A 24,992-nucleotide genomic window follows, 5' to 3' on the forward strand; every position below is an offset into this window, starting at 1 on the left:
CTGATTGAGACTGTGTGACAGGAGAGAGATTCAGAGCATGTCAGAGTGAGAGAGATTGTGAGGGTGACAGACAGGAGAGACTGTGTGAGAGATTGGGAGAGTGAGAGACGTGCAGTGAGAAAGGATGTGATAGGGAGAGTGTGTGACCACCAGAGTGAGTGTGTGAGAGAGTGGGTCAGTGAGAGTGTGTGGGAGTGAAAGTGGGTGTGATGGTGGAAAGACGTCAGCCTAATTACTCCCTAGGGGAGACAGAGACTCTAATGGAGGTGTGTCTGCGTTATGAGTCGTGTGTTTGAACACAATGACCGCAGGCCACCATGTAGTGTTGCCATGAGGGCCTGGGCCTGGACCTGCATCTGTGACACCCTCCATAGGTGAGCATCAGCCACTACCCATCACTATGTAAGCTCACACAGGTAGCCTGTGCTCCTTAATGCTCAAGAAATGGCAGGGGACTACATACCACCAACAGCCTCTTAATATGAGGGTCCCCTCTCCCTCAATGATCCTGGCCTCAACTAGACCCCCCAACACTTCTTGCAAGCAGCCTCTTGCTATTGTCTGCCAATAAATATAAATAAATAAATAAATAAATATAAATAGTGATAAAACATTTGCTTGCCAATATATTGTTATGTACCTACATCATCAAAATAGTCATGAGAAATATAATGTGCTCAAAGCCCTCATAACCTGTCAGGGTTCTATCCTATGTCATGTCACTGCTGCCACTCCCCAGAGCTCACTCCCTTGTGCATGGAAAAATACAGACCTGTGCCATTCCCTGCCAGCTGTTCTAGTATGCAACCCATGCACGATGTGGTCATCCTAACTTTATGTTCTTTCTAGAGAATGACACGTGGCTGTTACCTGCGGCTAGCTGAAGGTAACCCGCTGAAACGGGGAGAGAAAAAAAGTGGTCGCTGCGGATACAGGGACAAGGCCATTCACTGCCCTGTGGAGATGTGAACGGCCTTGTCTCCACAGTGAAGTGAGGGAACGCGTGCGGTCACCAATTGTGCGGTCCAGAAGCCCCGTCCCTTCCGTTTGCTGCCATCCAGGCATCTCCCTCCCTCTCTTCATGGCGATTTTTCATTTTTTCTTGTCTTCCAGCGGCATGAGCCTTTTAAGAAGTCGTGCGCAGCTGCTTGAAACTTCTCCGCTGATTCAACCGGAAAAAGGAAGTTGCATCAGAGAAGAAGTTTCATCTTGTTATTCCTTTAGAGGGAAGGGGAATACTACTAGTGTTCATGAAAAGAAGCAACTACTTCTTTGAAAACCACCTATCTGCTTGCATACTGGAGTGGTTGAACACATATTGTAACTCCCAGGGGAGCTCTATGCAACTGCACAATGCAGAATAGTCACACAATTTCCCTCCTGTCTGAAATTCTGCATTAAACTTGCAGAATTCTTCACAGAGTTCAGAAGTCAGTAGCACTTTTGCCACTCTATTTTATGATCCATGTACATCTGATACTGCCTCTCTATTGCTTCTTTTTTTTTTTTTTTTTTTCTTCAGTCGTATGGATCCCAACTCTATTGCAAAGAGGAAGCAATAAAGTCTACATCAGGCCCCAAGCAACAGCAACGGGTAAAAGCAAACTGAGGCAGTACAGGCTGCACAAGGCAGTAAAACTGAGGCCTGCTGCAGCAGCAGAATTGGCCTGCCTGCCAAAGAACACCAGAGAAGCGGGATCCAGAATGAGATAGGGGAGAAGGTTCAAGGCGGAGGTGGAAAGAGAGCTAAAGAACTGATAATCTTGGGAAGAAAGACGTTTGATACGGGGATACAGACTGAGAATGCAGAGAACTGGCTGGTGGTCTTTGGAGGGATTGAGGAAGCAATGAATAGAAGATGGCATGAGGAGGTTTGAGATTTCAGAAGCAGAGAAAGAAAAGCAATTTGGGGTGAGGTGTCCAGCTTAGGGGAAAAGACATGGCACTTGATGATAACTGACTGACAATTTGTGTGTATGGTAAATCAAAGTATAAGAGAAAATGCACCACAGACATTTCCATGGTATAAAAAGAGAGATAGAAATTATGGCATACAGAAACATCTCTCCTCCTCCTTGAAATTTTGTAAAATTCAGTAAAGAAAAAGGATAAGTAAAGAAAATAAGATATAGAATGAATAGAAAACAGATATGGAAAGCTTAGTTCTTAACAGCACTGGAAAGCACTGCAGACCTGTTTGACCTTAATTAAGCTATGTGTGCAGAATGTGTCAGTAGATTCAGACAGATAAATCTTACAAATATATGCCCATAGGGTATCTACATTAATTTTCATTTTCTACTATATCAAGTTGGCTGCTGAAATTTCTCAAGATTCAATAATGTAAAATCCAACAGTCTTGGTCCCTTGCTAGAAATATGGCAAAAATGTATGTCACCTTTTTTTTTGTTTTATTTTGTTGTTTTTTAGCCTGACAAGATTCCTTCTGCTCCTCTTATGAATCGGACCTTGGGCTGAGCTTCAGAACCATGAGCCTGCTTCAACGGAACATGAACATAATAACAGAACCAATCATAAAGGACAGAAAGACGCTTTTAAACTATACTCTGATGGAAAGCCGATGGTCACTCAGTGAAGTTCAAAAATACATCTTTAAAGAATACAGGGGAAGTATTTAGACAGGGGCTGCAGTAAAAGCTAAGGACGCTCAGTCTGGTTTAAATGAAAAGCAAATGAATATGAACGCTATTACCTAAAGCAGGGTCCATTTCAAGGTAGCATACTTAGTACATAAGGCCATATATGGTGAAGACTCAGCTGGACTCATATCCGCCATCCAAATTACATAATCCTTCCACAACTCAAGGACAATACAATGATGGAAATTACCCCCTCCCCCCTCTGCATGCCATGTTCGAAAGAAGGCTCTCTGAGACCGCCTTCGAGTTTCAGGGGCCCAGAATCTGGACCAACCTTCCAGGCAACCTTCCATTATGTTTCTATGTAAAATATCCAGAAAGACAAATACTCACATACTTCCAAATTCAGGAAAGCACTGAAAACTTACCTTTTTTCCTCATTGCATTGACTCTTTCCCATGCAATTTCTTTGTAATATCTAAATTTCTGTAGCAATTCTAATATTGTATAAGCCACAATGATTCCTAGCTCACATTTACGGGATACAAGAGTTGATATGGTATGGTATGGTAAGGTATAGTATATCTTATTGTTATTTTGTGATTTGTTCTGATACTGTAGTGTAGAGCAGTATATCAAGCAATACATTCTTTGTCCTTGAAAACTAACAGCAGTAGTTATTCTAACTTGAGCACCAAACCAATCAAGGCTTTGTTACCATTTGGTTATACTTATCTTTGCGAAACTGGATTTTCAGCTCTGACTGAAATTAAATAGAAAAAAAAAAGAGAATGCATGTTTGCTTGTCGACTATCAAGCCGTGTTTTGAGTTAATTTGCACTCGAAACCAAGCACATCCATTGCATTGATTAGGAATTCTATTCTATCTACTTTAGTTTCACAGTTGTTACAATTACCCATACATAGCTTAAAGATGGGTGTGTAATACAGAATATATGCCGATGATATTCTGTTCTTCTTCCCAATAAAAGACATCCCTAATATAGATCTTTGCTTGCAAAAGTATATGGAAATGATCAGAAGTTGGATGAGTGAACATGATTTGAAATTAAATGTTAACAAAACGGAGGTAATGGTGGTGAAAGGCCAAAGAGAGAATTTTGAGTTGGAAAACATGGTTTTTATGGGGGAAAAAACTGCCAATAAAAAAAGGAGATGACTGTCCTGGGAGTGTGCTTAGATAGTTGTTTGACAATGGAAAACCAAATATTAAAAATAATCAGGGTGGGATACATGCAACTTCAAATGCTTTATAGATTGAAGCCAATATTACCAGCACATAATTTCCGTACTGTGGTTCAGACGTTGATCCTGAGTAGGGTGGATTATTGTAATTCACTATACTTAGGAGTTGTGAAAGGGAAGTTGAGGGCTTTGCAAATGCTTATCAACTCCGCTGCAAGATTAATCACAGGGATTCCTAGGAGTACCCATATAACTCCTGTGTTGAAGAAACTAGACTTGTTACCTAAGAGTGCAGTTTAAGATTGTTGCAATTATACATCAGACATTGTATCATGGTTCCTTAAAGATCTTATAATAATTATTTCAGATTTATAAACCGATAAGAGAACTTAGAAATGTAAATGGGATAAAATTAAGTTTGGAGGGTAGAATGTCGACTATGCATGCTAGGATCGGAGCATCAATGATATCTGTGGCTAGCTGTGGTTTTGTATGGGGAGGATGAATTTTTTTTAAATGCTGAAAACTCAATTATAACTGACCTTTTCTCTTTCTCAACCAACAGACATAAGAGAAGCTCATACTTGAAGTTTGTTTCTCCACCGGTTAGAGGATGTAAATTTAAAATACATCATCAACATCTTTTCTCGTATCAAGCAGCATTATGGGGTAAAGATCTAGAACAATTGCTTATGCATGCTGATAACTATGGGGAATTTAGGAGACACCTCAAAACACATCTGTTCATGAAGTACTTAGGTAGCTGATCTGCACAATCTTTCCCACAACAACTGATCTCTAGAACCGTTAGTCATTAATTTCTAACTTTGTCCGTTCTACTCAATTTGTAGCATTTTTAATCATTGTAAACCGCATAGAACTTCACGGTCCTGCGGTATATAAACTGTTATTATTATTATTAATTATTTGCCAATGCCTTCTTATGCTAAGGTATATTTCAGTTGATAATCGCCTTTTAGAATTTTTCTGCCATCAATGTATGATTTAAAGCTTGCTTGTATTTCTGAATTGATTGAATTTGTGCTCTATCCCTGTTATAACAGGGATGATTAACGATGTTGTTTAGACATGTCTATGCTATATGTGATAATCATAGGGAAACAAGATTTTATGTATGGGATATGGAAACCGCATAGTTGTATGCAGTATATACATTTTTTAATAAATAAATAAACTTTAAATAAATAACTCTCAAATTTAATTTTATGTTTGTGTTCCTATTTTATCATTTCAATTATAATGTTCCCCACAAAACATTTACTTAGGGCTCCTTTTATCAAGGTGCGGTACGAGGTTAACGCGCGGAATACCGCGAATTCAACCGCCTGCCGTGCTAGTCGCTAACGCCTCCATTGACGAGGCATTAGGTTTTTGGCATGCCGCGGGGGTTAGCGCGTAATGAAATGTCTGACGCGCTAACCCCCGTAGCGCACCTTGATAAAAGGAGCCCTTAATTTGTGTGCCAGAGCTAGAAAAAGTTTGAGAGACATTGTACTAAGGGGTCTTTTTACTAAGGTACACTAATGGATTTTAGCCCATGCTAAACGCTTTACAGCCCATTGTATACCTATAGGCTGCATGGCAGCTAGGCCCTGATTCTATAAAAGAGGCCTAGCTGATCTAGGTGCTGATAATTGAAAGTACCGTTAAAAATGTATTAAGAAATTATTTAAAAAAAATTAATTTCGGTAGGTGCCTACCACTTAAAGGAAAATAGATGTGGTTAGGGGTCGATTCAGGATAGAGTTTGGGTGTGAAATGACTAAGTTGCCACTAGGTGCCTACCTTAAGCGCACTCATTTAGGCTAAGGAAACTCTAGCCTAAATGACAGTGCGCCTAAGAATACAGTGCCTACCAGGGCTTAAGAAAGCTTAGGCGCCGCTAGGCGTGATTCTATAAATGATGCCTAGCGGTTGATTGACAATCACGCTGAATGGCATCTAGGACTTATATGCATTTTATACACAAATTCATACCTTAGTAAAAGGACGCCTAAACGAATTTAGAGCACACCTAGTACACATAAATGTCAATTATAAGAACCAATGATGCTCATTAAGGGCTCCTTTTACAAAGCTGCGCAGAATTTTAGCACACGCTAAACTCGCGCTAAGCAGCCAGAACTAACGCCAGCTCAATGTTGGCGTTAGCGTCTAGCGCGCGGGGCAATTTAGCGCACGCTAAAACCGCTACCGCAGCTTTGTAAAAGGAGCCCTAAGTGTTAGTAGTCTATAGTCTACACGCGTATATGGTGCCTCAATACAGAATTGCTTTCCATATCTTTAGCACACCTGTAAGAACACAAACAAGCATAAAACTATTTCTGTTTATCTTAGTACTGAAACTTTCTGAGTACCCTCACAATTACAAGATTCTCACTTCAACTTCTGAAAAACCTCTATTTAAAATTCCCTTTGCCTCCTATATCTTTGTATTCTAGTGTGAGACATATGCATACATCTTTCTGGCGACGCAAGCAGCAAAACTTAACCACTCCATCTCCAACCTGTTGACGGCAACGGGTGACTTCAAAACTTTTCGAAAAGAAATCAAACCCCTACTTTTCAAAAAATGTATCCAGATATCTTAACCTAACCCTTCCCCCTCCTCCTAGATAAATTCTCCCCCAAAACCTCCACTTAAATAATCTCTTCCTCCCCAAAGCACCAACCAAGTATTCAGATCCCTGAAATGTAACGTAATCTTATTTGTACTCTAACTGTAATCTATTTGTTATATCACACAGTAACGTACAGTCAATTTAATATCCAATTTGCAAGTTCTTCCAGAATGAATCCAGGTACCTCTCCTCCCTTGTAACCAAAAAAAAAACAACAAAAAACCCCAAAACTGTTGTAACTTCGCTGGAAATGTCCAGTTAGCTCTTTTGTAATCCGCCTTGAACTGCAAGGTATAGGTGGAATAGAAGTCCCTAATGTAATGTAATCTTTCCACATCTTTGAGACATGCTACCAAACAGGAAAAAAAGCCCACTTGTTCAGAGGAGTGGTCTGTATCTGATCACTAGTTGACAAAATCATAATTTGGGTAAAAATAATTGTAAAACATCAAAATAAATATATCGGGAAGTACCTAAAATATATTAATGCCAAATCCCCTAAGCCACCATAAATAAAATGTAGTTCAAAATGGATCCTAACAATTCTGAATAGTGTATAACAATTCCTAACCTTTGAAATTAGTGCAAAGTGTAGTGTGCTCAGATATTGTGGATTTTAAAGGCACCAAAACAGCGGCATGGGAGGCAACTCTCTCTTTTATGGTACACTTTGACCTAAATAAGTTCATCCAGCTATCATAAACTTGAAGAATGGTCTGAAATTTGGCAGCTAAAATTTAATGCTAAGAAATGCAAGGTCATGCATTAGGGCTGCAAAAACCCAAGGGAATGGTACAGATTAGGGAGTGAAGAGCTTATGTGCATGGCAGAAGAGCGAGACTTGGGTGTGAATGTATGTGATGATCTTAAGGTGGCCAAATAGGTTGAAAAGGTGACGGCGAAAGCTAGGATGTTAGGTTGCATAGGGAGAGGTATGGCCAGTAGGAAAAAGGAGGTATTGATGCCCCTATATAAGACTTTGGTTAGACCTCATTTAGAATATTGTGTACAATTCTAGAGGCCGCACCTTCAAAAAGATATAAAAAGGATGGCGTCAGTCTAGAGGAAGGCTACTAAAATGGTATGGGGTCTTCATCATTAGGCGTATGGGGACAGACTTAAAGAGCTCAATCTGTATACTTTGGAGGAAAGGTGGGAAAGGGGAGATATGATAGAGAAGTTTAAATACCTATGTAATGTAAATGCGCATGAGCCGAGTCTCTTTCATTTGAAAGGAAACTCTACAATGAGAGGGCATAGGATGAAGTTAAGAGGTGACAGGCTCCAGAGTAATCTAAGGAAATACTTTTTTACAGAAAGGATGGTAGATGCATGGAACACAGAGACTGTGTCTGAATTCAAAAGGGCCTGGGATAGGCACGTGGGATTTCTCAGAGAGGGAAATAGATAATGGTTATTGTGGATGGGCAGACTAGATAGCCATTTGGCCTTTATCTGCCATCATGTTTCTATGAATTCTATGGGGCCCTTAATCAAAAAATACAGACATCCAAAAAGCATCCTAAATCAGCACTTGGACGTCCTAATTGCCAGGACGTCCATGTGCCGATAATTAAAAAACTGTCTTTTTGTCCGTCTAGTGAGGTGTTCCAGCCTCTGTACGTTTAGAGCGTGAGATGGGCAAGATGGAGGTGTGTTATGGGCGGGCTTTGGGCAGTCTCACGGGCGGGTTAGACCATGGACGTCTTGCAGGGATAATCAAACATTTTGCAAGACATCTTGAACAGAACTTATATGTTTGGAGGTAGAACTGTTTTAGAAGGGTCTAAGAGCCACAAAGATGGCCAAACTGACCAGGAGACCACTGCACACTCCACCAGTGCTCATGGACTCCTCACATCCTCAAAGATAAAAATATAAGCGTACATATCTGTCTCAAGAACATCAGCACCTGGTATAGGAAAGCCTAATAGAGTTGCACATAGGTGTCTTAAGTAGCCTGGTGAGTGGGCTAGTAGCGAACCATAGGAGTGGCAAGTGAAATAAGCCACTCTAACCACTACATTCATGGTGGAAAATGTGCACCCACCAAACCCCCCAAACTCTACTTTACTGCCATACAGGTGCCACCTGCAGCCATAAGGGCTATTGGGGTTGTAGACAAGTGGATATTGTGGGTTTTGGGGGGGATCACCATAACCTATATGGGAGTTCTAAAGAGATGTTTATCTGGTACCCTTTATGTGAAGTTCATAGCAGTGCCTTCTAAGGTGCCCCACTGCTCTGTTGCCAAGTCTGGCTAGCCAGTCCTTTGGGTACCCTCCTCCAGGTCCAATATCCAAGCTAACTGCAGGGAGTCTGATATCTCGATGGACTTACAAACAGGTAAAAGTGTGCAAAGAATGAGAAAATTGCCTCCAATGTCACTTATTGTGGATTTTAAAGACACCAATCCACTATCTGGGCACACTTCACTTTTTAATAATTTCACAGGATGGGTATTGTTTATATACTATTCAGAATTGTTAGGAACCCAGATCCATTTTGAATTATAAAAATTATTGTGGCTATGTCCCAAATCTTAAATAGTGTTGTCATAAGGTATCTGCAGGTAGAGACCCAGAGAGAAACGTGACTGGCCAGCATTTTCGACCCTAATGTTTTCAGGTTCCTCCACGGAACCACATCAGCCTGTGCTCTACCCCTTTGCGGATGAACTAGGGGAGAGATGGCTCCCGATCCCAGAGACCCAATCCAATCTGCAGGCTGTCCAAAGGGCTTACTACAGTTTAAGTTTACAGAGCACCCTCCAGAAGCAGACAAAATTATAAATGTCTGCGATCTCCCGCTGAAGGATCACTCCCACAGAGTTGATCAGCCGCACTTGGGCAAACCCGCGAAACAAATCAAATAAAGACTAGGAATTAAAAACAAATCATGAGCAGAAGAAACTGATTTTACCCATGCAATGAGGCTGCAGGAATAAACTGAGCATGACAGGAAGCTACCAGGCAGATAGCCTAGAGGGGAGGGAACAAGTTTTATTAGCCCTGCAGCTGACGCTAAAGAGGATGCAAGATTCCACGAGTTCAGCCTCCAGAAGGATTGTACAAGAAGCAGTATTGCAGCTCTGGTACTTACTATTTGTATGTTTCAGAACGAATATATTCAAACACATGCGAGACTCCAAGTTGGAACTGGTCAGCGATAGGAGTAACCCAAGGATTATTCTCTGCTTTGAATACTTGCTTCTGGCCAGTCAAATCTAAGTTGCCTGCAGTGATTAAAGTGAAGCACAAATGTTTACTTACAGAAAATAAGTAGATCAATGACAAGAACACAATTCCAGTAACTACTGCTCTTGGCAGAATTTTAAGTGCAAGCTAAATAAACAAATGCAACATTTTTGTGACACAGAGAACTAAATCAGTTAGGAAACCTTGTTAAGAATTTCTATTGCCATTGATCTCTAACATGTACATGCCAGGAGGCAATTCTATAACTGAGTGCTTACATTTACCCACATGAAGCACTGTGACTGAGTGAATCAGGTTAAGAGCAACTTATTCCCTCTTAAGCTGTGAAACACTGTTTTAGAATCCTGGGATCCAGGTAGAAAATTCATTACAAGGTCTGAAAACTTCACATAAACCTATGGAGTTAATCTCTAATTCTCTGGTAAAAGGTAACTCTAATCTGAAAATGAAATGTATGCATTTGGAAAATTTTGTTCATATAAAAAAAAACAACAACTTTAATTTTCCCAGTATTTCTGGACTTGACATGTTAAATATTATATGTTGGAAATTTTGAAAGTTCTAGTACATACATTGCCAACTATTTCTAGGAATTTCTATTTAGCATCATATAAAAGAAAATTAGTGGAGGGTAGGATGGATGTATATTCACTCATTTCCCCAGTTTGAGGATTCCAAAATGCAGTCAAATCCAAACTCTTTTAGTGATTTTTACCTTAGTGATAGGGATTGGATATTAAAACTGTACTTTAGACATTGTTCTGTTATTTTTTGTTTCTTAAAAGTACAGATTTTTCCTGATGTTGAATAAGACGGCGTAAGCAATTTCTTTTGATGAAACTCTAGTTTTTGGCCTTGGGTGGATGACTGTTTTTGGTTTTTTTAAAAAAAATTCCCTGTAAATGTGTGGTTAAATATCAATCTAAAATGTATGTTTTTTTTATCTCTCTCGACTAACTTTGTTTTTGAGTAATAAGATGGTAGCAACCTCTAACTACGGTTGTGAAACCTCAGAAAAAGGGATCATAAGAACATAAAAATAGTGTTACTGAGTCAGACCAATGGTCCATCTAGCCCCATAGCCAGTCTTCACAGAGGCCAATCAAAATCATAAATACCTAGCAAAACCTCAAATAGTAACAGCAAATTCCATGCCATCGATACAGGGCAAGAAGTGGTTCCTCCAATGTCTGTTTCTGATTGGCCCAGGCACCTCAGGACCCACCTGTGGGCGGGGTTTCTGCCGCCTGGGCCAATCCGGCCCCATTCTGGACCCGGCTGGCCTGCCGGATGGGCGGGCTTGGCACCCGTCCGTCTGGCCAACGTTAAAGGTATGGGGAAGGGGTGAGGGCATCGTGGGGTTGGCCGGGGGGGTTGCGGTTCCGGGGGGGGCAGTCGTTGGGGGGAGGGGGATTGTGTCTAGGGCAGGAGGGCCTGGGATCCCTCCTGCCCGTATTGTAGTGGGGGGTGGGGGGTAGGGGGTCGCCGGGGCCAAGAGGGCTTGGGCGCCCTCCTGGCCAAATCCAGTCGGGGGGGGGGGTCGCCGGGGCCAGGAGAGCTTGGGCTCTCTCTTGGCCCATTCATGTCGGAGGGGGGGGGGGGGGTTGCCGGGGCCAGGAGAGCTTGGGCTCTCTCCTGGCCAGTTCGTGTCGGAGGGGGGGTTGCCGGGGCCAGGAGGGCTTGGGCTCCCTCCTGGTCATATTGAGTCGGGGGGGAGGGGGGCACGATCACCAGAGCAAGAGGGCTTGGGCTCCCTCTTGCCCCGATGTTGTCGGGGGGGAGGGGGATTCACGGTTCGACAGGGCAGGAGGGCTTGGGCACCCTCCTGCCTGGATCGTTGTTGGGGGGGGGATTCTGTAACCGGTGTTGTTTTTGACAGACGCCGGTTACAGAATCCAGCTTTTAGGCGAAGGACTGGCTCCTCCTTCGCCTAAAAGCCCTTCTGTTGGATGTTTGGGGCTTAGGCGTTTTTTGGGTTCATTATGGGCAAAAAGTGTAGACGTCGTGGGGGTGTACTTGTAGACGTAGTGGTGATCTGGGCGTTTAGTAGAGGCAGGCCATTATCAAAACAAGGTTGTTTGTTTTGGTTATGGACACTTTCCCTGCTTCTGCTTTGAACGTTTAAGGACTTAGGCTAAAAGGGGACTTAGACGTTTTTTTTGATTATGCCCCTCCAGGAAGAAGGCACTGGGGGCATTATGGACACAGGAAGGAGGTAATAGGGGCACTAAGGACATAGGAAGAGGTACTAAGGACATGGGAAGGAGGCACTAGGGACACTATGGACATAGGAAGGGGCACTAAGGACATAGGAAGGAGGCACTGAGGGCACTAAGGACATAGGGAGAGACACAGACAGAAAAAATGACAGACAGGCAGCGTGCAAGGAGAGAGAGACAAAGGAAAAAACCCCCAGACAGACAGACATCTACTCTATCACCCGTTAATGTAAAGGATTTAAAGACTAGTATATATACCCTTTAGCTCTCTATAGCTTCCAATTCTTATATCTGCCACCAAGTATACATTATTCCTGTTGTGAAAAAAATTACAGTTATGTTGAGATTTTAAATTTTGTACATTTTCAAATTTTATTCTCCTTATTTTCAATCATTTTATACAACTCTCTTGAATATCCTGTCCAAATGGTTAACAATATTTAGAGAGAAACATAGAAACTTGATGGCAGATAAAGGCCAAATGGCCCATCCAGTCTGCCCATCCGCAGTAACAATTATCTTTCTCTTGCCGAGAGATCTCACGTGCCTATCCCAGGCCCTCTTGAATTCAGGATGGCTATGTATAATCTGAAGTTTTTACAAAGATCACTATGGTCTTCAAGATAAAACATTTTGTTTTGGGTTTTTTTTAAGCTATGTAATTTTATTAAATTCATTCTTAATGTTATCTGAATCTGTTATTTTACATCCTACACCTTCACACATTGATTTCACTGTACCCCTCCACCCACTCCCCCAGCTGGTTGGCATCTGCCATCTACATTTAAGCACTATTCTCAGCTTTGTGCAAGTATTATAAAAATATACTTCCACCTACTGGACATAGCCCTTAGCTTCAAATAGTAGGGTTTGGAGTGGGGGGGGGGGATAACATAAAATTGAATGACCTGCAAATTAATCAAGCACTTATTAGGATATAATTGCAATAATCTTGCTGTAACTTATGCCAAATCAGTTTTATAAATATTTTCACTAATATGTGAGAAAAACAAATATACTACTTATAAATAATAATAATGACAATGATGAAAAAAGTGCAACCGAGGGAGCTTACTAGCAAAACCGAAGCTCAAGAGGCAACCTTTCCATTCTTTCAAGTGAGTTAGGAATCAGATCTCTTAGAGTTAAGATAAAGCACAGTTACTTACCGTAACAGGTGTTATCCAGGGACAGTAGGCATATATTCTCACATGTGGGTGACGTCATCTACGGAGCCCCAGCGCGGACAGCTTTTCAAGCAAACTTGATTGAAGTTTCAAGTTTGCTACACTGCACCACGCATGTGCATGCCTTCTTGCCCATTAGAGGGCGCATCCCCACCTCGTGGTCCTCAGTTCCATAACCAGCAAAGAAGCCATCCCCGGGGAGGAGGGCGGGTTGTGAGAATATATGCCTGCTGTCCCTGGATAACACCTGTTACGGTAAGTAACTGTGCTTTATCCCAGGACAAGCAGGCATGATATTCTCACATGTGGGTGACCTCCAAGCCAACCGAAAAAGGGCAGGTGGGAGGATGGCAATTTAAGAAAACAGGTTACGTAACACCGACTGGCCAAATCGGCCGTCGCTTCTGGACAAAGTGTCCAGACAGTAGTGGGAGGTGAACGTATGAACCGAAGACCAAGTGGCAGCTTTACATATGTCCTCCACAGGAGTAGACCGGAGGAAAGCAACAGAAGATGCCATAGCCCGGACCTTATGCCCCGTGACTCGACCATGGAGCGTGAGACCAGCCTGAGCGTAGCAAAAAGAAATACAAGCAGCCAACCAGTTGGACAAGGTGCGCTTGGAAACAGGATGTCCCAACCGATTAGGATCAAAGGACAAAAACAATTGAGGAACCTTCCGATGAGACTTGGTACGTTGGAGATAAAAGGCCAATGCCCTCTTACAGTCAAGCGTGTGAAGCGCCGCCTCACCAGGATGAGAGTGGGGCTTCGGGAAGAACACCGGAAGAACAATGGACTGATTGAGGTGGAAATCAAACACAACCTTAGGCAAAAATTTAGGATGGGTGCGAAGAACCACCTTGTCATGATGAAACACAGTAAAAGGTGGATCCGCAACCAAAGCCTGCAGCTCACTAATCCGACGAGCGGACGTGAGCGCAAGCAAAAAAACCACCTTCCAAGTGAGAAACTTAAGATGAGATTTGTCGATAGGCTCAAAAGGAGGCTTCATCAGTTGAGCTAAGACCACATTAAGATCCCAAACTACAGGAGGAGGTTTCAGAGGAGGATGAATATTCACGAGACCCCTCATGAAACGAGTTACCAGAGGATGAAGAGAAAGAGACCGACCCTCGAGATGCCGATGGAACGCTGCAATGGCACTGAGATGCACCCGAATGGAAGTCGTCTTCAGCCCAGACTTAGACAGATGCAACAAATATTCCAGCACCGAAGACACTGGAACCAAACTCGGGTCCAGATGGTTCGAGGAACACCAGGATGAAAATCTGGTCCACTTCTGGGAATAACAAAGCCTAGTCGAGACCTTGCGCGAGGCTTCCAAAATCTCCCTCACAGACTGAGAGACAGGAACCGAAGTCAAGGGGAAAGGAACCAAGCGGTCAGATGTAAAGACTGAAGATTGGGATGTAACAGCGAACCCCGACTCTGAGACAGCAGAGAGGGAAAAACAGGCAGAAGCAGAGGCTCCCTGACACTGAGTTGAAGGAGCAGGGAGAACCAGTGCTGCGGCGGCCAACGAGGCGCAATGAGAATCATAGTGGCTCTGGTCGATTTGAGATGTACCAACGTTCTCAAGATCAGAGGAAAAGGAGGGAACGCATAAAGGAACCTCCCCCCCCAGTCGAGAAGGAAGGCATCGGCCTCGAGACGGTCCCGGGAGTACATCCGAGAACAATAGAGGGGCAGTTTGCGAGTCTCCGGGGAGGCAAACAGATCCACCTGAGGAGTTCCCCAGCGGTCGAAGACCTCGCGCAGAACCCGGGAGTTCAGCGACCACTCGTGCGGCTGGAGAAGACGACTGAGTTTGTCTGCCAGACAGTTCCTCTCTCCCTGAATGTAAACCGCACATAGGAAGATGTTCTGGGAGACCGCCCATTCCCAAAGGCGTAGGGCTGCCCGGCACAGGGACCAAGAGCCCGTTCCCCCCTGCTTGTTCACATAATACATTGCCACCTGGTTGTCCGTCCGCACGAGGACTACCTGATCGTGTAGCAAGTGGCAGAACGCTCGAGCCACCAGAAAAATGGCACGAAGCTCCAACACATTGATGTGACAAAGACGGTCCTCTGCCGACCATAGACCCTGAGTCCGCAGACCGTCGAGATGAGCCCCCCACGCGTACTCCGAGGAGTCCGTGGTCAGGACCTTGCGATGCGGAGGAACGAGAAAGAGCAAACCCCCGGAAAGATTGGAAGAGTTGGTCCACCAACGGAGCGAGCGTCTCAAAGAAGGAGTCACCGTTATCGGACAAGAGACTGGGTCGTGATCCTGACGCCACTGCGAGGCCAAGGTCCACTGAGGAAGCCTCAGATGCAAGCGGGCGAACGGAGTGACGTGGACCGTCGATGCCATGTGGCCCAGAAGAATCATCATGCGCTGAGCCGATACTACGGGCATCAGCGAAACCTGGCGACTCAATCGAAGCAGGGCCTCCAACCGAGGGGGGGTGGAACGAACGGAGGCGAACCGTGTCCAGCACGGCTCCGATAAACTGAAGGGATTGAGCCGGGCACAACTGAGACTTGGGAAAGTTCACTTCGAACCCCAGACGTTGAAGGAAGATGATAGTCTGTTGGGTCGCTGAGATAACCCCCTCCCTGGTCAATGCCTTGATCAGCCAATCGTCCAGGTAGGGAAAGACCTGTAGCCCCCCGAGATCTCAGGGCTGCAGCGACTACCACCATACACTTCGTGAAGACCCGAGGGGACGAAGCTAGTCCGAAGGGGAGGACCCGATATTGAAGGTGCGACTCCCCCACCTGAAACCGTAAGAACTTGCGGAAGGCGGGATGCACCGGAACATGAGTATTTGCTTCCTTCAAGTCCAGGGAGCATATCCAGTCCCCTTCCTCCAAAAGAGGGTACAAACCCGGAAGCGTCAACATACGGAACTTCTCCCGGACCAGAAACTTGTTGAGCTTCCGGAGGTCCAAAATGGGACGTAAGTCCCCGGTCTTCTTTGGGACCAAAAAGTAACGGGAGTAAAACCCCCGCCCCCGCTGGTCGGGGGGTACCGGCTCCACCGCCTGAAGGCTCAACAAGGCCCTGGCTTCCGCGAGGAGAAGAGGAAGCTGGGCTCGATTGCACGGAGAGGCCCTCGGCGGATGTTCCGGCGGCGTGGCTGAGAAATTTAACGAGTAGCCCTCGGAGATGATCCGGAGCACCCAAGCATCTGAGGTGATCTCGGTCCAGGCCGCATGAAAGGCCCGCAGCCGACCCCCGATGGGCAGGGGGTCCGGCGAGAGTGCGGAGGGGGCCCGCCCCCTTCCGCACATTACGTCAAAAAGACGGCGCCGGCTTAGACGCCCCCTGCGCCTGAGGTTTTGGTTGGCCCGCTCTACCCTGTTGCGGGGGGCGCCGGGGCGGAGGCCTAGAGAATGCCGGCGTGGACTTATGCGGGTACCGCCGCGGGGGATGTCTGAATGGTTTCTGCGGCGGAGCCCGAGGTTTAGGACGGACCAAAGAGGCGATGGAGCGCTCATGTTCCGACAGTCGTTTGGTCGCCGCCTCCAGGGACTCATCAAACAATTCCGAGCCAACGCACGGTAGATTGGCCAGACGCTCCTGCAAGTTCGGGTCCATATCAACCGTACGGAGCCATGCCAGCCGGCGCATCGCCACTGCAAAGGCGGAGACCCTCGAGGCCAGTTCAAATGCGTTGTAAACTGCGTGGAACAAGTACAGTCGCAATTGGGACAAGTTGGCCATGAAAGTAGCAAAACCTTCCTTATGGGAATCTGGCATGACCCCATAATAGCGGGGCAAGTCTTTCACCATGTGTCGAAGATAGGAGGAAAATGTAAAGGCATAATTAAGGACTCTAGTAGCCATCAATGAATTTGAATAGAGGCGGCGACCAAACTTGTCCAGGGTCCGCCCTTCCCGTCTGGGAGGGACCGCCGCCGAGACCCTTGAGGGCTGTGATTTCTTCAGCGCCGACTCGACGAGCAACGACTGGTGAGACAGTTGTGCTTTCTCGAAGCTCTTACATGGGATGGTCCGGTACTTGGACTCCATCATAGACGGCACCGCTGTGACTGTAAGAGGGGAGTCCAAATGTCTCAGGAAGGTCTGGTGTAGGACCTTATTGAGAGGCAGACGAGGAGTTTCTCTCGGGGGAGAGGGCAAGTCCTGCTCCTCCAAAAACTCCTTCTGAGAACCTGCGAGTATACTGAGAACCTGCGAGTAAGTCCAGGTCCAAAGCACGTCCCATATCCTGCACGAATTTTGAAAAGGAAGAGGGCTTGGAAGGCGGGGAAGGAGTTCGCGAAACCCGCGCCGCCAAGAAAGAGGGGGAGGCCTCGCGGGAATAACGAGGCTCTCTACCAGACCCCGATCCCCAGGAGGCCACACCCAGCGACCTGGAGGGGGTCGGGGACAGCCTATGCCCCGAGGAGCCCTTGGGGGAAGTCCCCGGGGTACGAGGCACCGAGGCACGCCCCCTCCGTCTCGGCGAGGAGTCTCTCGAACCCCTTCCCTCGGAGGACCGGAAAAGCCTCGGATTGTCACCCCCGGTCGGCGAGGAGCGACCGCGTCTCCGAGGAGAACCCCGTGAACGCTTGGGCTTCCTCGGCCGGCGCCTCGCCCGAGGCCGACCCGAGGGCGAGGAGCCCCGGGAGGACCTCGACGAAGACGAAGTGGAAGAGATCCTCCTAACCCGACGCACCTTGTCCCGAGGCCGCACGCTCTTCTCAGGTTGGTCGACTGAGGCCGAGGTCGAGGGCAAGGTCGGGGTCGAGGCCGGGAGCACCCCGGGGGCCGAAGCCGAGGGCACCGAGACCGAGGCCGCCGACGCCGGGGCAGCCGAGGTCGACGCTGGGGCAGTCGAGGCCGAAGCCTGCTGCAGGTGCGTGAGGGCCCCGGACAGCTCCGAGGCAATCAGCGCTCGGAGCAAGTCCTGGAAGGCCGGAACCCCCATCATGGCGGGTAGGTCCGGGGCCGTAGGGTGCTCCCTGGAGGGCGACCTCGGTCTCGAGTATTCCCTCGGGGTACCCGACTTCGGCACTCGGGGCGGGGCCGAGGACGACCCACCCGCCGTCGAGGAGCCCGAGGATGGCTTCTTCGCAGACCCTGGAGTCGAGGACGGAAGTGAGGACTTACCCTGGGCAGGCTTCGTCGAGGTAGCAGGCTTGGACGAAGTCGAAGCGCACGGCGAGGTCGAGGGACCCGAGGCCGAGGTCAAGGCTGGGGCCGAAGCCGAGGCCGACGTCGAGGCCTTCCCCGCCGCGGGGTCCACAGCGAAGAGCTCCGCCATTCGGGCACGGCGGCGGCGGAGCGCTCTAGACTGAAAAGTCGAGCACCTATCACAGCTGTCCGTAGGGTGCTCAGGACCAAGACAAATCAAGCACCACCGGAGTGGATCGGTAATCGAGAGCAACCGATCACACCGGGAGCACTTTTTAAAGCCCGTCAAGGGACGGGACATGAAACCAAAAAGGCCGGGAACGAATGAGGTCCCACGGCCGCGGCTACCGGGAGCCCCCGGAGCCGAACGGAACAAAATATATATTTTTTTTTTGACGAAAAACAACCGACAAACTAAGAAAAACAACAAAACAAGCACAGCGACCGAGCGAATACACTCCGCCGCGGTGTCAGAAGGCAATTTGCTAAGAGCACGATTTCCACAGGGCTTCTGGCTCCGCGGAAAAAACTGAACTGAGGACCACGAGGTGGGGATGCGCCCTCTAGTGGGCAAGAAGGCATGCACATGCGTGGTGCAGTGTAGCAAACTTGAAACTTCAATCAAGTTTGCTTGAAAAGCTGTCCGTGCTGGGGCTCCGTAGATGACGTCACCCACATGTGAGAATATCATGCCTGCTTGTCCTGGGATAATGGGCTATTACAGGAAGCAAAGATTTCTGGCAGTCAACACTCATACAGTCCCTTTTAACAGCAGCAGCAGCACCTGCAATCCAGATAAGTGCTGCTAAATAGAGGTTAGGGCTCCTCAGTTTAAAAAAGAGATGGCTGAGGAGGGATATGACTGAGGTCTACAAAATCATGAGTGTTGTAGAATGGGTAAAAATAAATTGATTTTTTTTTGCTGTTCTAAAAAGTACAAAGATTAGGGGACACTCAATGAAGTTACATGGAAATATACCTTTAACACACATAGGAGGAAGTATTTCTTCACTCAAAGACTAGTTAAGCTCTGAAACTCATTGCCAGAGGATATGGTAACAGCACACAGTGTATCTGGGTTTAAAAAATATTTGGACAAATTCCTGGAGGAAAAGTCTATAGTCTGCTATTAAGACAGACATGGGGGAAGCCACTGCTTGCCCTGGGATCAGCAGCATGGAATATTTGCTACTATTTGGGCATCCTTGAAGAGCTATAGGACTTCTATTGTTTGAATCAAATTTGTCTAATCCTGATACCCGAGGGAGATTAATTTTTTTTTTCCAGTGCTAGAGGATAAGTTGATTTGTTGGAACTGATTCAATGATGCTTTAAATATTTGATAAACAATGAAGAGCATAAGAATTGCCATACTAGGACAGACCGAAGGTCCATCAACACAAGTATCCTGTTTCCAACAGTGGTCAACCGAGGTCCCAAGTACCTAGCAAGATCCCAAATAGTTAAACAGATTTTATGCTGCTTATCCTAGGAATAAGCAGTGGATTTTCCCAAGCCAACTCAATAATGACCTATGAACTTCTCTTTTAGGAAATTATCCAAACCACAGGAGGAGCCTAAGACAACTGGGCCGATTCCGGTTGGCCCAGGCACCTCAAGCCCCACCTTTGGGCGGGGTTTGAGCTGCCTTGGCTAATCAGGCCCTAAGGCCAGCCATTCTGGAGATGGCTGGCCTGTAGGACGGACGAGCTTGGCACCCATCCATCCGACCAACAATTTTTAAGGTATGGGAAGGGGGGTTGGGGGGGTCGTCGGGGGGGTTCACGGGTCAGAGTGGGGGGCGATCAGGGGTTTTGGGGGGAGTGGTCGTGGGAGGGGTTGCATCGAGGGCAGGAGGGCCTGGGATCTCTCCTGCCCGTATTTTAGTGGAGGGTGGGGGTTAGGGGGTGTCGCCGGGCCAGGAGGGCTTGGGCTCCCTCCTGGCCAGATAGTGGGGGGAGGGGGGTTGGAGATCGCCGGGCTAGGAGGGCTTGGGCTCCCTTCTGGCCTCATCGGACTCAGTGGGGGGCTGGGGGTTGGAGATCTCCAGGCCAGGAGGGCTTGGGCTCCTTCCTGGCCCCATCAGACTCGGCGGGGGGGAGGGGGGGGTTAGGAATCGCGGGGCAAGAAGTCTTGTGCTCCTTCTTACCCCGATGCTGTCGCAGAGTTGGCGGGGCAAGAGGGCTTGGGCTCCCTCCTGCCCGGATTGTTGTAGGGAGGGGGGGCATTCTGTAACCAGTGTTGTTTTTGACAGACACCGGTTACAGAATCCAGCTTTTAGGCGAAGGACTGGCTCCTCCTTCACCTAAAAGTCCTTGTTTTGGGTGTTTGGGACTTAGGCATTTTGTAGGTTGATTATATGGTGTAAGTTTAGACATAGTGGTGGTCTGGGCGTTTAAACAGCTGAAGGTAGAGGCAGGCCATTATCAAAAAAACCCTCTTTTTGGACATTTTTTTTGATAATGGACATTTTCTCTGCTTCTACTTTCAACGTTTAAGACCTTAGGCCAAAAGGGGACTTAGACATTTTTTTTGATTATGCCCCTCAAAGTTCCCAGGCTAGAAACAGCGCCCTCCCCTGAAACTAGCCAGCTCTAACTGATATGGTTTTTGCAAATATGTAGCTAAAATGTCGCTAACCCTGACAATCTCTAAATGAGCTGCAATTAAAGTCTTTGGACACCATTTGAGAACGGGTTAATATAATCATTATAGGGTTAGGAAAACATAGATCTTGCCAAATATCAGCCTCTCAACACGCTACCATTACTGTAGCAAAACTCATTTGAAACCTAACAAAAGGTACTTCTGTTAAGTAATATGCAAGAAGCAGAGTGCTATGTGTGCCCCCATCCCCAACCCCATCAGGCATCAATTGCCCAAACTGTCTTACGCTTCAGTGCTTCAACTTAGGCGCCTCATGCCCAGTCTCCTTTATTAGAGAATTGAGTAGCGCCGGCATTCTAACAAGGATCAGGCAACAGGATTAAGGACTGTGACAAAGAGAACCTAATAAGCTAGAAACCGCCACATCTGAATATATGCTGGTTAGTTCAGACATGCGGATTCATACTGCTCACTATTCAGCTTTAAGGCAAAGGCCACCAGGGAAGCAAGCCAGCACCATGATTAGCAGTAACCCTATGTTCAATGTTGCTGTGAAAATCCTATATCACTTACAAGCTTGTTCTAGATTTTATTTTTATTACCTACAATGGAATCATATAAATATTTTGTTCAAACCCATTTACTTAGCAACGTTTGCCTTACAATTTTGAAAGGGGGGATGGGACTATATACCACCTTTTTGTGGTTACATATTCAAAGTGGTTTACATACATACAGGTACAGTACTTAAATTTTTACTTTGCAAACATTAACATGCAACAAAATTCTGCATCTTATTTGCAGGTGGTAAAATAAAACTTCCAAGTCAATGGGAAAAACTTTATATTCATATTGTGCATGTGCACTTTCAGTTTATACATTTTCAAAATCTCCACAGTAAAGTCAGCCTGAGAAGTGACATTTTTAACTGATTTAGTCAATTACAGACCATATTAAACAGTCTGGGGAAATCTGCCTTAAGAAGCCAGCCAAATTTCAGATTCAATTTCAGTTACGGTGCCAAAACTGGACCAAAATCCGTTTTTGGTGTGGTTTTGGTTTCGGCTAAAAAGCTATGACTATGATCCTGTTTTCAGTGGAAGCCAAAAATTTGTACTTTACTCTCCGAATAGGAGTTGCCTCTTCCCCCTGCCTTCCTTCAGGCCTATTTTACAATCCCTGGAGGTCTAGCGGTGTAGTTGGAGAAGGAGTGATTTTTGCTCTCAATATGGCTGCCATTACCTGTAGTGGCAACCTCATGAGATTGTTGCAAAAAGTCACAGCAACCATTTTGAGAGTAGAGTTGACATGAGCAAGAGCAACTAAGGATCACTCCTGCTCTGACTACACAACTAGACCACAAGGGATAGTAACGTAGTCTAGCGGGGGGGAGGGGGGGGGAGGGCACAGCTACTCTTTGCAATTTTATTTTTGTGCAATTTTTTTTTTTTGTGTGTGTGTAATGCAATCCCAAGTAATGTAGTTATAATCTTGCATAGTACCTTATATGATACAGTGCTCTAAATAAATACTTTTGATGCAAAAGTTTAGTAGGAATTTAACCACTGTGGCTTTTAGTTTCAGTTTTCATTAGCTGAGGTCCATGTATGCAAAGATTATTTTGCTTGGATGAAAAATACAGTCTTTCACTATTTAAATTATTATATATATTCTGGCTTGGATACTATTTTGGTGATTCTAATAAATTTCCAGGCTATATTAGGCATGATGAAGATGCAATGTTTTAATCAAACTTGTGGTGTGCGGAAGCTAGATTCTATGAGAGAGGAACCTGCAGTGGTTTGTTTTCAAGCCAAAGTATCGGTCAAACATTCAGCATTAGTAGGGAAATGATATTACAATGAAATGGAGTTTATATATTAGAAAATAATCTGAGAGATATATTGCTCTTGTTTGTAATTTTTCAGAGCATGCACTTCTTACATTCGGTGACATCAATGTGCTTTTTTATTATGGATTTATGCATTTGGCTGGTATAATGTCTGCAGTGTAGATCAGTGTCTGGACTCCTTTACTCTATTTTAGAAAGAATCTATATCATGCTTGTCCTTAATCAGTTTAATAACTGAATACAAAATGGGAAAATGTCAATGCTACTTTCTCTCTTGTTAGTTGTGCACAGTTTGGGTAAGCATAAAAAGCTAGTAATCATGATTTATTTTAATTTAATGCAGCGTTTATATACCGCTAAATCACCACACTGGCTTCAAAGCGGTTTACAAAACAATATAAAATTTGACTTATACAATGGCTAAAAGTCTAATCAGATACGTTAAGCAATTTCCTTCTCTGTCCCAATAGGCTCACAATTTTTGTTTATTTTTGATTTGATATACTGCTCCTGTATTTTACTGACCTAAGCGGTTTACAATGTATCAAACAAATCAAAGAAATAGAAAATAAGAATAATGATAGAAGATTAAAAAAAATTAAAAATAAAACATATTTAACAGATAGAAAAGTCTCTGAGGCGGCTTGATAGTAAGTTCAGTCTGCAGAACCAGGTCAATCAGCCGCTACCAAAGAAGCAGGACCAGGAACCACGCCAATGAAGACCACCATGACACCAATCACCAGACAGGCAAGGCCAGGCGCCACCGACAGCAGACCCCTGAAGTGAAGTTCAGTTTCCCTTCGATGTGTCCAACAACGCAACTGCAGGAGTGCAAGTCCACCGAGGAGAGGGGGAGAGAGGGCAGGCCACAGGAGATCTCCGACGCCGGCATCAATCCACCGCTGGTGATCACGGTGGGATCGTGCTGTTTCATGCCGATGGCTTCCCCCTTCTGCTGCTTGACAAGAGCCCGGAAAGGGAAAGCTGTGTTGAACCAGCTGATAGAATCCCCAGGAAGAGCAGCAATTGGGAGAGATGAAAGAAAACATAGTTCTCTCAGAATCTGGTGTACTTTTTCTCAAGTGACTTTGCACCATCTAACAATCTAACTATAGTACCAATGGAGGAAGTATACAAGCAAATATTTTCATACATGCCAAGAATAAATAAAGCACAACAAAAGAGAAAAACTTCAAAGAGGCAGAGTTATTGAGCAGACAGGTATTTATCAAACAAGTAAGATTTTAGTCATTTTTTGAAGGTGAGGTAGTTCAGTTCTGTTCTTAAGGTGCTGGTAGAAGCAAACATGAAGAGGGTATTGAAATTTGTATTTCACTGCCTTTCATGAGGGAACAATTAATTGAAGGGTGTTGTTAATCCTTGTTGAGGAGAAAAGAGAAGTGAAGAACAGGTGAATTATCTGTTCTGGTGAGTTGGCATTTAGAGCATGGTGCACGATGCAGGAAAGCTTAAACAAGATACGAACAGATACAGAAAGCCACTGAAGCAAGCAGCAGTACACAGAGGTGTGATCATATTTTTTTAAGCCAAAGATCAACCTGATTGCAGTGTTCTGAATCATTTGAAGCTTATTCAATTGAGAAGAGGTTATACCCGCATAGAGGGAGTTGCAGTAGTCCAGTTGTGTTAGGACTAGCATTTGGACCAGAATTGCAAAGCGATTATTGTAGAAGTAAGGTTTGATAAGTCTCAGCTGCTTTAAACTATATAAAAAAATTTCCCCAGAGGTTGGAGATTTAGGGGTTCATAGGAAGGTATAGAGTCTAGCATGATTCCAAGAACCTTGGAGGTCTTTTCAACTTTTAGTGATGCACCAGAGGGTAAGGACGGGCTTGCAGGGAAAGATTGTATGTCACAACAGAACCAGAGTAATTTGGTTTTGGTGGTGTTTAATTTAAGTTTATTGGAAAAGTGACCAAAAGTTGATTTTTTTTTTCCCAATGTTTTTGGAAACTATTTTGGAGAGATCTTTAGCATCAGTATAGAGTGGAATCAGGAGAAAGATATAATTTGCGTAGGATAGCAAACATTTGCCATTGGTGAAGGTGATGTTGCCCAGAGAGCTCATAAATGTGTTGAAGAGCATAGGTGAAAGCAGTGACCCATATACTGCTTTCCAACTTTGGGAGACGGTACTATCTTTCCATATACAATATTCTTTCAATCATACAGCAAATCTTATATCACGTTTCCCCAATGACACTAAAGGAGCTTTTTTGAAATCTATCAACCCAGAAAATGTTTGAGATCTGAAAATGGTATGAAGTTGAGTTTGGAGGGTAAGAT

At 45.3% G+C, this 24,992-nt stretch overlaps 1 protein-coding gene across 1 annotated transcript in view; it reads right to left on the reverse strand.

Moving 5' to 3' along the window:
- RSU1 (Ras suppressor protein 1) overlaps positions 1–24,992 on the reverse strand; it is a 285,604-nt gene that overhangs the window by 103,433 nt on the left and 157,179 nt on the right. Inside the window, exon 8 of the mRNA XM_033931274.1 lies at positions 9,551–9,683. Within this exon, the coding sequence (XP_033787165.1) occupies positions 9,551–9,683 (133 nt within the window). The remainder of the gene's footprint in view (positions 1–9,550; positions 9,684–24,992) is intronic.

This window comes from Geotrypetes seraphini, chromosome 2 (genome assembly GCF_902459505.1).
Source record: "Geotrypetes seraphini chromosome 2, aGeoSer1.1, whole genome shotgun sequence".
Classification (NCBI taxonomy): domain Eukaryota; kingdom Metazoa; phylum Chordata; class Amphibia; order Gymnophiona; family Dermophiidae; genus Geotrypetes; species Geotrypetes seraphini.